The sequence below is a fragment of the Pseudonaja textilis genome, chromosome 2, assembly GCF_049901715.1.
Source record: "Pseudonaja textilis isolate UNSWEBS1 chromosome 2, rPseTex1.2, whole genome shotgun sequence".
NCBI lineage: Eukaryota > Metazoa > Chordata > Lepidosauria > Squamata > Elapidae > Pseudonaja > Pseudonaja textilis.
Window position 1 is genome coordinate 118,293,793 of NC_141991.1, and position 15,827 is coordinate 118,309,619.

Sequence of the window (15,827 nt, forward strand, 5' to 3'; positions counted from 1 at the left end):
TTGCGCCTCCCTTTTGCTTGGGCCTGAACCAATCAGGAGACACCGAGCCGATTCCGCCCGAAAGAGCCGAAGAGTGGAACTTCGGAATCCTGTTCCCCCGCGCAAAACCCAGTGTGTCTTTTGAGGCGATCGCTAAGTGGTCCCCACTCTCGGGGAAAAGGACGAGTTGGTGACAGGCGTTCCCACAGAAAGGTAGACTTTCTCCCTCCTGCTTTTTGTCTTGAGTACTAACTAGCTAGAGAGTTCTTTGAAGCGTCTGCCGCATCTAGCCAACTATTCATAAACCCAGCCCAAGTTCATTTCCATTTCCCCTCAAATCTATTGCCTGCCATGACTCACTATAAGCGACAACGAAGTGCCTCTGGTCTCTTCTTCATCAAGCAGCTTAAGCTGCCTACCTGGGAAAAGAAGTCGGAAACACCTGAGTGATGATTGTAAAGCCAGAAGCATCCTTAGTTGTTTTATTCAGAGTTTGGCCATCCTTGATGCTGCAGAAATCTACCTTGCAAAGGAGACCTTGATCCCATTGAACTAATTCTCCACAGGTCACAGCAAATCATCTCCCTCCACATAGTTGCAGAGGTAGAGATCTTGGCTGGGAGAAACATTGTAAATGCTTGATAAGGTACAATTGTCCTATCAGCATCTAAGAAAATATACTTGGACTTTGTAAAGTACCAATATATCAAACCACACTAATTAACCTGGGACTGAGGCAAAGGTATTGTTTCTTTAATAACTCACAAAGACTACGTTCACCTCAGATTAACACAAAAACAAATGAGCTGCATAAAATGTAATGCAAGAGCAATGCAAATGTAATTGCAACAAATTAAAATGAAACAGAAGGGAGATGAAAGTTTCCCATTTTGTTTGGTGTCTGAACATTAACCAGAAATGTCAACAACAAAAACAATGGATAATTTCAAGTACATTGGAAGCTTTATTGATTTTTTTTTCTAAAATAAGACTCCTATATACATGTTCACTAAATATTATAATATACCATAATCTGGGTAATATGATCAATATGCCTTTTGTCATGTCTGTCAGGTAGAATTCTCATCAGAAGTTAATATTCCTGCAAAAATTTCTTATATGGGAAGAAATTATTTCTGTATCATTTCAAAATTAAAGGTGCTCTCATGTTAAATATTAATTTCTGGGAAATCAGAAAACATCCTGGAAGAAGTCAGTGCCTGTCCAACTAAAATTAACCTTGAAAATTATACACAGTGGGAAATCCATTCTACCAAGCTAGGAAGAGGGGAAAAAAATATGCTTAAGCATTAATTAGGTAAGGAAATATGCTAATTGGATTTAGATTTAAGATGAAAGCACTATTACGCCAGATAACAGTAATCCAAACCAAGGAAATTGAAAAATGTTTGACTCTTAAATCAAATTAATCATCAACACCCAACATAAAAAAATTTCCTTGTCCTTGTGTAGTTCTCCTCTTTGGCCTTTGTTCTTTCCCAGGTCATTGCTCAATGTCACCCAGAGGACCATCAGTTCTCCAGATTATTTCCTTTTTCAATTCTGAAGAAAGAGTAGCATTTATATTTATGAACTGTAAAACATGTAGTTTCATTTGCTGTTAGGAACATGTTAAAAACTGAGCTTTGGCAGAGAGCCTCCTGATGATATTTATGGATTTCAGTATACCATCTTTAATATATTTTTTTTTATTTTCTTATGTAATGTCAAAGTTTTTAATTGTCATTTTAAAGGTACTGTGGATATTTTATTTACGATCTGTTTGTAGTCAGATTCCAGCTATACTGGTTCTATGGAGATGACTGGGGCACAGCTTTGTCTGGATATCTGGGCTGAATTTGACCCGTTACCCCTGATGAATTTGATCTGTTACCCCTATGAAATGGACAAGGTCTATACTGTGAGAGAAATTAACTGACTTCAAAAGCACAGGTACTGAAGGTTCTGATCAATTTCAGGTCCCACAAGTTTTTCTGTGCCAATTTTCAATTCTGATGTGCATGAAGGGTTTATTGATATGCACAACCTATTTGCTTCCATTCCATTTCTTGTTCCATGCAAATGAGCACGATTTGTCATTCATCACAGACTGCAAACATGACCATTTGCTGAACAGGCAGAGAAAATGCTCCTTTAAGTTGTTGATGTTTGAAGCTCAAACTGCCCAAGGAGCTGCTGATAAGTTCTACAGAGGAATTATTTAGTCTGTCATCTGCATCTCTAGAACTGTTTGGTTTGGTTCTGCAACCCAACAAGACACAGACTTCAGAGGGTAATTAGGACTGCAGAAAAAACAATTATTACCAATCTGCCTTCAATCAAGGACCTGTATACTGCACAAGTCAAAAAGAGGGCTGTGAAAATATTTACAGACCCCCCCTCACATCCCGGACATAAACTGTTTCAACTCCTACCCTCAAAATGATGTTATAGAGCACTGCACATCAGAACAGCTAGACACAAGGACAGTTTTTTCCAAATGCCATCACTCTGCTAAACAAATAATGCCCTCAACACTGTCCAACTATTTACAAAGTCTGCACTACTATTACTATTACTCTTCTCATCATTCCTTATCACCCTCCCCTCCCACTTGTGACTGTATGACTGTAACTTTGTCGCTTGTATCCTTATGATTTATATTGACTGTTTCCTAGTACAATTTGATTGCTTATATGACTATTATTAAGTGTTGAACCTTATGATTTTTGACTCTTGATGAATGTATCTTTTCTTCTATGTATACTGAGAGCATTTGTACCAAGACAAATTCCTTGTGTCCAATCACATTTGGCCAATAAAGAATTCTATTCTATTCTATTCTATTCTATTCTATTCTATTCTATTCTATTCTATTCTATTCTATTCTATTCTATTCTATTCTATTCAAGAAGGTATTTTACAGATAGAAACGGGGCTCAATTTGTCAATCAATTTTGTGGATGAAACAACTAATTCAGATGCCTGACAGCAGTTGTTCCATGGACTGCAGCACAGTTTAACTCTTTCAATATAAGAAATAAATAATGTGTTACTAGACTGTGTTAGACATTCCAGGGAAAAGAGTAACTTAACAGAAACCAAAGAAAACATGCAGAACAAACAGCTGAAATATTTACTAAAGGGTTTTTTTTAGCTTTCAATTTAAAATATATTTTAATTCATCACCATACTTTTAGCAGTGATTATACTATTATAATAAGAACACTCCCTTTGAACCTGCATGGCAAACTTATTTCTGGAGGACATCTAAGCATTTCATAAGCAAATCATAACTTTCTGTAAATGATTCCACCGGCTTCGGCAGTCCTCCTCTAGCCTCACTGCTGTGTCCTTCTTCTGTTCCATTAGCTTTATCCTCTATCCATCTCTGCAGCGCCTAAAAAAATTAGAAACTTTATTCAAAATGGGCATGCATAGTAAGAAATCAGAAAATATAGGCTAGCTATTTAGTATTCAAGTCGAATTTCTACATTGATGACTTCTTTCACACACCATATTGCTGATCAATTCTCTTCAGATGCATTTCATTTCCTTAATGTCATAAAGAAAACAATGAAACAAGCCCTATGTGGTAAACCAATCCTGTATATACAAATGGTTGGGTGTGGCAGATCTATGGATTAATTTTTCAAAAAATTCTTGACTTTTTCATAAGTCCACACTACCCAGAAGACTTTCCTATTATTCTGCTAAGCTGAGCTTTTGACTTGAGTCTCTAACTCTGCCTTGAACCTCATCATTACCATCAACAGCACAGAATGCAGCGGAGCAATGTAATGAATCCCTTCCCATCTCAGTTTCTCATTTCTGCCAGAGCTGGAAAAAGCAGCATTTAAAGCAGTTCTCACACTGTTAAAGAATACAAGGCTCCACCCTGAAGTGACATACCTTGTATCTTTCCAGAATGCTGAAACCAAGTACAGATTGCAACTTGCGCAAGCAAATAGGGCAAAGGTCTAATGGACGTCTATCTGATTCCTCCAGATGATTCGATCCCTGCATAACACATTGTAACCACTGACAATGATGGAGCCCAAAGATGTGTCCAATCTCGTGAGTCAAAGTCTGAAACACAAATATAGCCACAACACCTAAGACAACTTAAAACCACAACAGTTGTGCTGAATAAGCTTAATAGTCCTTATAGCACCGCTAGTTATTTTTTCAAATCAGAGTATATGCTTTCATTGCAGGAAGTAGAATAATTTAGAGGGCAAAATCAGTTTACAGTGGGGAAAAATGATGACTGAATTTTTGCTCTGCCATAGACTATGAATGGAAGAGTTCTACTTAAACCAGCCTTCTCATTAGGTTTGACTTATTGATTGTGGACTTGAACAATTGTAGTTGCAATCCAGGGCATTTGGACCACAAGAGATTTTGTGAGAAAAGGTAGAACTGGCCAGTGTGATAGACTAGGATTGGATTACAGTTGGAGAGAGCCAGATACAAGGCCAATTTTAATCAAACAGAAATGTGAAGGGTGACTTTGGGTCAGGCACTTTCACCCCAACCTCATAGCTTTGCTATCTGAATACCTAGAGAAAAGGCAAATGATAAATTTAACAAACAAATCAAATAAAAAGTATTTAGCCTTTTATTTTACCTGTAGACTTTTCAGTCAATATAAATATTAACTAAGCCATTTTAATCTTTTAGCAGAACAATATTTAATTCAGTATAATTGTACTTACATTATTCTAAAATATGAAAAGCACAATAAAAATAATGACTCAAAACAGATCTCAAGCTTTAACTATTAAAATTTTCTCTAATCCACAAGCCAATGATCTCCCTGTGCAACAAAGGATCCTCACATTTTCTGCAGGATTTCAATCTATCCAAATGATCACATGAATTAATATTTTTGGTCTAGAATAATAACAACAAAATAATCATCGGAGGAAATATTTTATTTCCTGAAAGAAGGGAGTTGTGGTATTTATATCATATGCTTATCATAGGGTAGGAATGATTTTTTGGTTTTGTGTGACACATTAATACATAAATAAGCTGAATCCTCACAATCAGATTAAAATGTGGTTGATTAGGTTTGCGATGCCAACCTAATCAGCTGCTCTTTCCTCACCATGCACTTATAACATCCTATGGCAGGGAAACTTGGTTCTTTTATCACTTATGGACTTCAACTCCCAGAACTCCTGAGTGAGCCATAAAAGGTTCCATCCCTGCCCTACTGGTTTTTCAGTTGTGGGGGAAATCAATTTTTGACTTGAATGGGACTGTTTAATATTAAAAGAACCAAGATAAAAGAACCAAGTTTCCCTACCCCTGTCCTATGGTATCTAATCATTCTGCTAAAATAGTACTTAAAATATAGGATTTATAATGCTGCAATGATGGTTAGTGAGTGATCCTAGAAGACACTATAAATCAGTGGTCGCCAACCAGTGGGTCGGGAACCACTGGTGGTCCGGGAGAAAATTGTGGTCTGCAGAGAAATGTCACCCCCAAAGCACCCCCCCCAAAGCAATTAATTCAGGCTACATGAGAACACAGGGCTTGCATCACTTGCATTGTGAACAAGATGAGGTAATGAGGGGAAGTGTGAAAGGGTGGAGGGGAGAACTTGCCCCATGCGCCCCACGTGCCTGGCCTGGCCACCGGGCTGCTTCTTTCTACTTCTTTTTTCTTCTGCTTTTGACTGCACGCAAGGAAAGCAGCAAAAGACTTTCTTTCTCTCCCACAAACTCTGCCAGAAATGAGTCTTTAGGACCCTGCAAGGCATCCTGCTCCAAGAGGCTGCGCCGGTGCGACAAGTCTCAAAAAGTCTCATTTCTGGTGGTGGAGAGAAAGAAAGACTTCTGCTGCTTTCCTTGCATGAAGCCAAAAGTCTCTCTCCCTTTCTCCCCCTGAGAACGGAGCTGGAGACGGTATCCCTGAGATCCCAAATAAAGAATGATTGATCGGTAAGAAAACGGGGTGGTGGATTTTCCTGCAGACTTTTTTTGGGATTTTCCCAGGAGCTCTGGTCCACAGGATTTAAAATTATGAGTTTGGTGGTCCCTGAGGTCCAAAAGGTTGGCGACCCCTGCTATAAATCACTAGTGAGGGAATGGCCAATATCCATTTCAAGTCATTTGATTTCTAAAGATGATAAAATTTTAATTACATTAACTGTTTATGATTATTTAGCGCATGCATATATTAACTATAAAACTGCAGGAATAAAGGAATCTGATTCCTTGCAATGTAAATCTGAGGAAATCATCAAGAGATTTTCATGTAGCTTAAGAAAAGTAAACTGTGGGGCTATTATGCTTCCAATCCAGTCAAGCTTCCCAGGCCCTAAGCCAGGGTTTCCCAACCGTGGCGATTTCAAAATGTGTGGACTGCAACTCCCAGCAAGCTGACTGTGGGATTCTGGGAGTGGAAGTACCCAGATCTTAAAATTGCTGAGGTTGGGAAACACTAAGCGCACGACTTACATGTTAATTTTTTTTAATAGGCTACTGTTCTTTTAATGAAAAGAGCTGAAGTTGCTTAAAAACTAAGAAAGAAGTGAGGATATCAAAACAGAAATTTGGTTTCAATATAATATACGTATAACTCAATATAACTCTAATAATTTAAAACACTTACTTTGCAGGATCTCAGAAGCAATTGACTTGTGATTTCAGGTGTATAGTAGCCATCAAACACAGAATAGTCAGCTGCAGGAAGCTTTTTCACTGTTTTCAACCTGCCCTTGTAGTTTGCACTGTAGAAGTCACTGTCATATCTGGCAAAGCTGAAGATCCCCACCCCTTACCAAAGCAAAGGGGAATTCAAATTAAAAGTTGTACCAACAGGAATCGGCTGCATTAACCATGCTACATATACATACTATACGTATCCAAAAGAACATTTCTAATACAGAAACCTTGCAGTCCATTTCAAAGCCCCGAGAGTTGTCATAAAACTGTAAGTTTTAAAATGACAGGAGTAATAAATTATTAAATATAATAGATCCTATTCTATTCAGGGCTATTTATTTTAACTACATTTAAATTCTATTTAATCTTCAAGGAAATTACTTTTTACTGCCTAGCACTTGGCATGACGCCACAGCTAAGTATTCTCCTCGGCTTCGAAAAAGATCAAATATTTAAGGGGAGAGAATCCTTGTTTCAGAGCAACCATCTGTTTGTGTCTTGAAGCAAAGGTGTTTTCTCTTTCACCCCACCTGGACCAATTAGCTGCAAAACAGTCCACTCAGCAAATGAGTTTAGAAAGGGCAGAAAAGTCCCCCAAAACACACAACCCATTTGGAAAGGCAAATCAGAAGAAATGGGAAAGGAGAAATGGAACCCAAGTAATGACCAAAAGCATCTTAATGACATCTCGTGTGTTCAGTTAATTGCCTCCTCTACACATTTGAAAAAAGGTCTGAAATATGAGAAGTCCTTGCTACTGTCTGAGCTTGGTTGTTTTCCTGCAGACATTTCATTACCCAACTAGGTAACATCATCAGTGCACAGTGCACATCCAGAAGAGATTGGACAGCCATTTGTCTGAAATGGTATAATAGGGTTTTTCCTTATTGAGCAGGGGGGTTGGATTAGAAGACCTTCCAAGTCCCTTCCAATTCCTGTTATTCTGTTTAACAACCAAGCTCAGAGAGCACCAAAGTCCCCTCATTTCAACCCTGAGCTACAAATATTCTCCTCTATCGGTACTGGAATATTACAAGGTAACTTTACCACAACTCCCGTTTGTGCAAATAACCATTTCAGAGAAGAATGTGTCTTTTGCAGGTAAATGAGGCTTTGAGAAAATATACCAACTCTCCAATGGTTTCATGTTTCCTTCCAAAATACTTGGTTTGCAAACATATAACTCAAGATATCCTATGCATGACCATCAATAGAAATGCTTTACTCCAGGAATGGCAAATTAAAGGCTCCTAGGCTTTATTATAAAAGGGCTTCAGATGTACTACCACTGCCCTCTATTGGTCAATGACAGTAAAAAAATGTGAAAACAGTCAACATCTTCCTCTCCATCTAAGACTTTATTATTCTGAGAGCCTCTATATATTCCTTTCTGCAAACCACTGGATAATAATATTATCCAAGGATAATACTTGGACTTGGATAATATTTAGTAATCAAACTGCAAAAGTCCATGAGTTTAATTTCCTGAACCCCACAGAATAACCCCTGGGCTTTAAGTCTCCAGCAATTTGCCACCAAAATTCAAGCCAAACCCAATCCTTAAATATTCCAGGACCTCAAGATAGAATGTCACTGTTCATTAGGGTACCTGCTACATGTGAATAGAATGCTTCTACACTGCAAAGACTGTGGAAGATGATTCATATAATGAGAACTATATTAGAACTCAATGCACTCTTCTAGCATTCTGAGGTTTGGATTACACTAACACATAATAAACCAATTTATGTATTTGTACTTTAGCATACTAATAAATGTGTGAATCCTGTCAAGGTCAATGAATTACATCATCCTTGGGCTTGCCACTAAAAGACTTTTTACTGTGTAGAACAGGAGTGTCAAACTCACGGCCTGTGGGCCGGATGCCTCACGCGCCGGTCACGCTCCCCGGTTTAGCGAAGAGGGAAAAAGTTGTGATACATCACCTGATGACTTGTCATTGCGAGTTTGACACCCCTGATGTAGAAGATCTTTTCCCAAGATGCTGAGCACTGGAATCAGGCCAATCACACAGGAGTGTAATACCTACATTTTCAAAATTCTTTTCATCCTACTAAAAATAATGTGTGGCAAATTGTAAAACTATGGATATACTAATGTGCAATCAAGAAAACTGCATGGATGCCTCCACAAAGCCAGCAGAAAAGAAAACTGATTGTAGTGGTTACTTTTACTTTTTAGTAGTGAAATACAGTATTTGCAATACAATGCACTATGATGCAGCCTGAAGTTAAAAAAAACAGTATCCTGTTTCTAACTACTCCTCTACACTGACAAACAAGGAACGCAAGGATATTGTTATGTTCACTTAAGGTATATTAAACTGCATCTGAGTTAAAGGGAACCAGTCTGTGATGCCTAAAATAACAGGCTATGGCTCCTGCACAGAATTGGTTTCTACTGAAAACCAGCAGATCTAGTTTTCTTGCAGTGCAAACCCCCCACTCTTTTGCCCTTCCAGTAGTGTCACTACAATTCTAAAGTAATTTTCTCTAGAAGTAACTCTATTTCATGTGAACTATGAAAAAATGATTGGTCAAAGTCATATTCTAAGTCACCCTGAGAACTTCAAAGGAAGCCAACCACATACCTTCTGTTAAGGAGGCTTGTCCAAAGACAAAATTCCAAGAGTCCTTGGGGTAAAGATCTATCACGGTTATTCCCACAATGCAAAAAGCATCCTTTGGCTTTTTTTTCTTTAAGTAATTCAAGAGATACCCTATATAAAAAACAGGTATCAGTGTCTCTTCACAGGAGGCAGTAATTGTATAATCAAGAACTGCAGCCATAACAGTAATCCTGAAATAAGAGAGATATTAAAATGACCTCTCCAAGTTACGCATCACAGAAGCAAGGGGGAGGGGGGAAATAAGGGCTATGAATTTAAACCTAATTATTTTGAATTTAGTTCCCTTAAAGTGAATGTGAAATTTGCAATTAAAACAAATCCAAGCATACTCCATTTGTTTTCTGATGGAGTATTTATTTACCATGTATGTACAAAAACACCAGCAAAAGGAAGAATCATGCAGCATTTCAACAACACATATTTTGTATTCATGAGATTTTGGTTCCAACCCTCAGCATCCTTAAATTAAAATAATTAGATAAGAGAGGAAATGAAAGATCTCTGCTTCTGGCCAAGAGGAAAAGATATATCCACTCAAAAACAACAAATACACTGACTTCCAGGCAGCTTAATAAACCTCATCATAGAATAGACTAGCTCAGAGTATCAATACAAAGGAAATAAGGGCATAATACTAACACAGAAGGTAGGCCTTAATAGCAACTCAAACCTATGATAGGTCAAGTTCATCTTTCATCAAGCATCATTTTTTTTACTTTTGATTATGATCAGTTACTCAAGAATATCAGCCCAAGAAAATACTACAAAATTATTTATATTTATTAAGTTTATATGTTGCCCATCTCACCAATAAGGTGATTCTGAGCACCTGAAATTTATAATCCAGTTGACAAAATTGATCAAAATCACAAGACTGAACTCATCTTAGCAGTTTTGTCTATTCCTCGTACCTGCATGGATCTGCAGATTGTGTGTGTATTCATTGATTCGAAAAGCACAACCCGTGTGTGAAACTGGCGTTGGGTCTAGGATTCTTACAGTCAGGCCGTAGTAAAATGCTTCACAGTAATCTCTCAGCCATTTCAAGTAGACATCTGTGCTAACTTTGGCATCTCCAAAAGAACCTAGGTCCAGAAAACAACTTATAGCAGTTTTTTTCCTTCCACTGTTTACAGGCAAAATCATGTAATACAACAGTAAACTGTTAACTTTACTTTGTAACTCTCTTTGCTATACAATTCTGAGTAGTAAACTTATTTTAAAAGTCAGGAGAAAAAGCCAAAGAACATTTAGGGAACAAAAATAGCAACGTAATACGAAAAGCAGATATCAGTATCTAGGAAAATTGTAGGATCTAGGCTTTAACTACATGTCCACTTGGATATATATTTATTACTCAAAATAGGTTCTTTTGAATTTAAGCATGCACTGAATTGGGCTTTATGTTTTATTATCTTTGCTTTCTTAATGTTCATTTGATACAGTATAAATCTGATCTCCTACATCACGGGTGTCAAACTCGCTGTGTCATGTTGCCGTCACGTGACATTTTGCAATGTTTTTCCCCTTCATGGAGCTGGAGTGGGCGTGGCCTGCATGTGACGCATCCAGCCCACCAGTTTGACACCCTGTCCTACACGTTGTAATATGAAGAATCAGACTGCCTTAGCAACCTTCTCAAGTAGAAGATAAAAACCCATCCATTGCTATTCCTTGTTGCCCACATTCTGGAATTGTAGGAGTATGTAAGATTCTTTAGCTCATGCTATCAGTTCAGAGAAAATTATCCTGAAAAACTGGCCTGATAATAACCAGGTTTGGATGACAATTATGCAAGTGGAAAGCTTGAAAGTGGCCTCTTTAATTAATTGTTATTTAATGGCTCAATTAACACTTTCATAGCCGATTCTTTAATATTACCAATGGGCTGGATGTAAATCTGTCTCTTCTGTGGGGTTGGCAAATTTCTGCAGGGGTCATGATAAAACTGTGAAAAATCTTGGGTGGGTTCTGGATGTGAGGAGATCCAGTCTGATTCGGATTCCAGAGTTATGGGTTTAAAAAGAGCACTGTCTGGTTGAAATGCTTCATTCAGCAAATGCTTCTCCTTAGGATCAAACTTCTCATAAAGCTTCAAAAGCTGTCTGTCCTTGGAGATAAGAGCTGTTTTCAATGCCTCCTCAGAATGCCTAATTACTTTCATCTAATAACAAGAAACAAAGATGAATATTGGTTATGAAATCTGGCTCTTACATGCACATTATTTTAAACAGTTCCTCTTTGCCATCAGTTAAGTCTTGCAAATTCCTCTGATTCTTATTGCAAGCAGATAAGTAACAAGCCAAGTCCTGGACATGCAACATAGCTTAGTGCTTATTCAGCAAGGATCATGTCCTACCCAGGCAACAATCAGCTTCTCCATTCCTGTACCAACTATTATTTCATAACCAACTTCTGCTTTCCGACAAGATCACCATGGGAAAGATTTGGTGCAAGCTGTCCTCAGTCTAGTTCCTGAATTAGTTCACAGATCACAACTTTTTAAAAAACCCAGTACATGCAATGGTTTGGTTTGAGGGTTATTGTCGACTAGTATCCAGATGATTCTCATACAAGGCATAATTCATAACAACTTTAATCTCTGTGGTACATATACATTATTGTATTATTTAATTGAGTCCATGTTTCATTGCATCCAACATTTTCCCCTCAATTATGCTCATCTGGAACATCTGCAAACATTAAACTATAGAAAGGATTATTAGGGCAGTTTTCCATTTTCTATCATTAATGGACATATCGTGTATTTTTCATTTTAAAATGACGTGGTTACATTGTGAAGTGACTGTTATGGAGACTCTTTTATTCTTTGTAAGATTGTGTTCTGGCCATCTTTTGCTCAACTCACATCTCAAAGTACAGCATATAGTTATTAGATTTTATTCCATCTTTCATACAAGAATTCAAGATGGCATATGTCGAACTCAGTCTTCCTACTTTCCTCCAGATCAACTTGGTAAGTTATGCTGGGTTGAGAGGGGAGGAAAAATGGCCTAATCACCTAGTGAGTTTCCATTGATAACAGCAGTTTGAACTTAAATTACCCTGGTGCCAGTCCATTATGAAATTATAGCGTACACATTAGATGGAATTGATGAGGTCCTCAAAAAGAGAATGAGTTAAGGCATCTAAAACTATAAAGTTATCTTTTCTTTCCTTTGTCTCACCTCATACATTAATTTCTTTAGTTTACTATTTCTTACTCTTTTTCTGCACTTTGCATATAATTTCTTATTCCAAAAGAGAATATCATGATAAATATGAATGCATTTATTGCATTTATATACTAATAAGTCTTGAAAATAACATGTTCCCAAATTTCACTGCACATCAATGGCACCCACAAACAACTTTCAACAGGCTGGGAAAGCGAAAATAATTGTTATATTTGTTCAATACTTGATAATCTCCAATGTAATTATTTCTTTCTAAAAAATACATAGATATACCATATTCCAAACCTGTTTTTGACAGCCCTCTTAGTTTCAAAAAATACCTGCCATGTGGTAAAAGTGAGATTGATTTTCTTATGCACAAATCTAAGATGAGGGAAGCAAATTAGATCCTTCGAATTTAACTAAGAAAACATAATTTAAGCAAACTTGTTATTCAGCTAAATTTTCAGAACCTGTTTCAAAATGTATTCTTCTACAATATATTTCCAACAATGTTTGAAAAGGTTTGAAGGAGTAACAATTTTTTTAGTAACTTCCTCTGTCAATAATTCTACAAAAAATATTTTTGCAATCCATATATATTGGATGGCAGGCAGAATTATAATCTTTAAGTATTTTTTCTACACAACCATAAACACATTCTTGGATATTGTAATTTATTGGGAGCAGGTGTCATGTTTGTAGATTCATAAGTTTGCATACTCGTAATGGTATTTTTACATTCATTTTCTGAAATTTGATCCGGTTTATTATTTTCCTGAAATCACTCGTTTACCAAGGTAGCTACCACCTAAGACAGGCAAGCCTTCCATTGTCCCCATTTACTCACGTCTGTCTTAAATCCCCAGGTTACATACATATATTGGTCAATTTCTGTAGTGATTTAATACAGAAGCAACATAACATACTGCGAGGAGAATAATTTGATCTTCAGCTTAAGCTCACATCCCGGAAGAAGAGAGCCAATTTTATTCTGAAATAAAATAAAAATAAGAAAAGTGTACATTCAAAGTGACAATAAAGGTAAAGTTATTCTATTATAGTAGTTGTTATTATTATTCTATTTAGATGGCGTCCAAATCAGACTATTCCCTGCCTGCTGCAGCTCACTCCGGTCTCCATCTTCCCGGAAGCAGACGTTCCCCCGTCCCCCACCCCCACCTTGACGCCGCCCAAACTGCACGCGCCCCACTGCACGCGCCCGGCGCCGCCGTTGTTGCTTGACGCCGCTGACAACCGCCCTACGGACGCATGCACGTATCGGCGGGCCTACCGCGTACAATGTCTGCTTTGCTAGGCTACCGGTCCCGCCCCTCTCCTTCTCTCCACACCCCTCCCCCACCCGCCGCAGTCTCAACGGAAGCAGGTCGTTTGGCGCATGGAGAGCGGAGGGCGGGGCTGGAAAAGGCCGAGCTGGGAGGCAGAGCGCGAACCTTCTCGAGGAGTTTCTCACGGAAAGTTCGTACTTCCACGTCGCCAGACGAAGGCGCCCTCGGGCTCGCTTCAAGAGAAGTTCTGGCCACGCGGGTGTGTGTGTGTGTGTGTGTGTGTGTGTGTGTCAATAAGCTGCAATTAAGAACGCTGTGCAAATGTAGCCAGCATCTCGGAAGGAAGGAAGTATTTCGACAGCATCTCGGAAGGAAGGAAGTATTTCGACAGCATCTCGGAAGGAAGGAAGTATTTCGACATTACACTCGCGTCCTCCCACCCCCCACAGCAGCAGGCAGCAGTACCTCGCCAAAAGTTTGTGGGAGTCGGCTGCAGACTTTAGTGTGAATAGCCCTGTAAATGAAAGCTTTTGCACACACCCCAAGGTAGTTGGGATTCAGGGAAGCATTTATACAGAACGCACACAAATGCTTCTGTATGCACATATAGGCAGAGATGTTTCTCCCTCGATGCCAAAGTGCAACATCCGAAGTGGTGAGGCTGCTTATGCAGTGAACTGTGGCAGGCAGGATTGGGGCTGGGCTCTTGCTGTCAAAATTACTGTGGTCAGACTGCACACAGTAGTAAACGATGGTGAGTTTCTGCATTATGGCTGAGCTTAACTGGCTGGCTGCTTTGTGGCTCAGTCTGTTGTGTGAATCAAGTCTTGGTTCTGTAAATCAACCCAAGCATTTGGATGAGTAGTATTTTAACGCATATACAGGTAGCCCTCGACTTATGACCATTCATTTAGTGACCATCTGAAGTTACAGCAGCACTGAAAAAAGTGACTTAAAATCATTTTTCATACTTAATGACCTCCTATGGTTGTGAGTGGGAGGGCTATCTGTACTTAGTAAAGAAAGGATGTTGCTTAATAACACAGCTGACTAGCATAATATATTACATTGGGAAACTAAGGTTTTGACACGATTGATACAAAGAGAATATTGTTTAGCTTCAACACAGCATAGCAAATTGATTAGAATTTTGAGAATGAGGGCTTTTCCGCTATAATTGATACCAATAACATAATTTCAATGATATTTTGATTGCCAGATCTGGGAATAACTGCCCCAGTTTAGTTTGTGTATAGTACAAGCACTGGGGACATATGGATGAATACTAGAGTATTCTGAATGTTATATAAGACTTTATTCATATTTGTTAGAGCATTAGCTTTTGGAAATGGAAATGAATGTATTAATATATGCTAATTAGATGCAGCCACATAAATATGGAACAAACTCTTTGAAATTGTTACAGCATTCAGCAGTTCCTCGTGTTTATTTTTGAAACACTATGTTGTAATACTGATCCTCCCAGATTTTTACACCAATCCTCCTTTGGAATATGATAAAACTACAAAACATGTACTTCATGTATCAATGTACATAGGAAAAAAACAGACAAAACTTCCACTCTTGGAGCTATTAAAACAAGTGATATATAGTCCTTGACTTACAACCACAATTGAGCCTAAGATTTCTGTTGCTAAGATTTGTTAACTGAATTTTGCCCCATTTAACAAACTTTCTTGTCACAGTTAAGTGAATAACTGCAGTAGTTAAATTAGTAACAGGTGTGTGAATCTGGCTCCCCCATTGACTTTGCTTATCAGAAGGCCGAGAAAGGGAACACTGCGACTGTCATAAATATGAATCAGTTGCCAAAGGTCTAATTTTGATCACATGCATGGGAATGCTGTAATGGTTGTAAGTATGAAAAATGATCATGTCACTTTTTGCAGTGTCTAACTTCAAAAGGTCACTAAGTCAACTGTTGTAAGTCGAGGATTACCTGTAACAACATACCTTTCCTGAAGAGCTAAGTTTAAGCAAGACTAACATTGAATCAATGAAGGTATCTTAGTTACTTTTGCCTAGGAAAAGT

The 15,827-nt window shown here is 38.2% G+C and overlaps 1 protein-coding gene across 6 annotated transcripts; it reads right to left on the reverse strand.

Moving 5' to 3' along the window:
• Positions 1–923: 923 nt before the first annotated feature.
• On the reverse strand, positions 924–13,833 carry AMZ2 (archaelysin family metallopeptidase 2). Of its 6 annotated transcripts, XM_087925032.1 has the most exons (9): positions 13,415–13,658; positions 11,669–11,784; positions 11,191–11,473; positions 10,221–10,394; positions 9,271–9,399; positions 6,607–6,770; positions 3,892–4,068; positions 3,233–3,379; positions 924–1,542 (listed from the first exon to the last, which is right to left on the reverse strand). In XM_087925032.1, the coding sequence occupies exons 2-8, from the start codon at positions 11,690–11,692 to the stop codon at positions 3,233–3,235; spliced, it is 1,098 nt and encodes a 365-aa protein (XP_087781158.1). In that variant the 5' UTR covers positions 11,693–11,784; positions 13,415–13,658; the 3' UTR covers positions 924–1,542. The 6 variants fall into 6 exon arrangements, with proteins under 6 accessions (XP_087781158.1, XP_087781161.1, XP_087781160.1 ...); XM_087925035.1 differs by lacking the exon at positions 11,669–11,784 and adding an exon at positions 13,787–13,833 and having other exon boundaries at positions 924–3,379; positions 13,415–13,479; XM_087925034.1 differs by lacking the exon at positions 11,669–11,784.
• Between the last annotated feature and the right edge of the window lie 1,994 nt (positions 13,834–15,827).

Excerpts from the sequence above, each read along its gene's own strand:
- AMZ2 (XM_026711202.2), bottom strand. The coding sequence starts at position 13,365 with ATGTATGTAACCTGGGGATTTAAGACAGAC. Across the intron at positions 10,395-11,190 it reads GATTTACATCCAGCCCATTG|GTTCTTTTGGAGATGCCAAA; the intron begins GTAATATTAAAG and ends TTCTGGACCTAG. Across the intron at positions 4,069-6,606 it reads TGCTTCTGAGATCCTGCAAA|ACTTTGACTCACGAGATTGG; the intron begins GTAAGTGTTTTA and ends TTTGTGTTTCAG.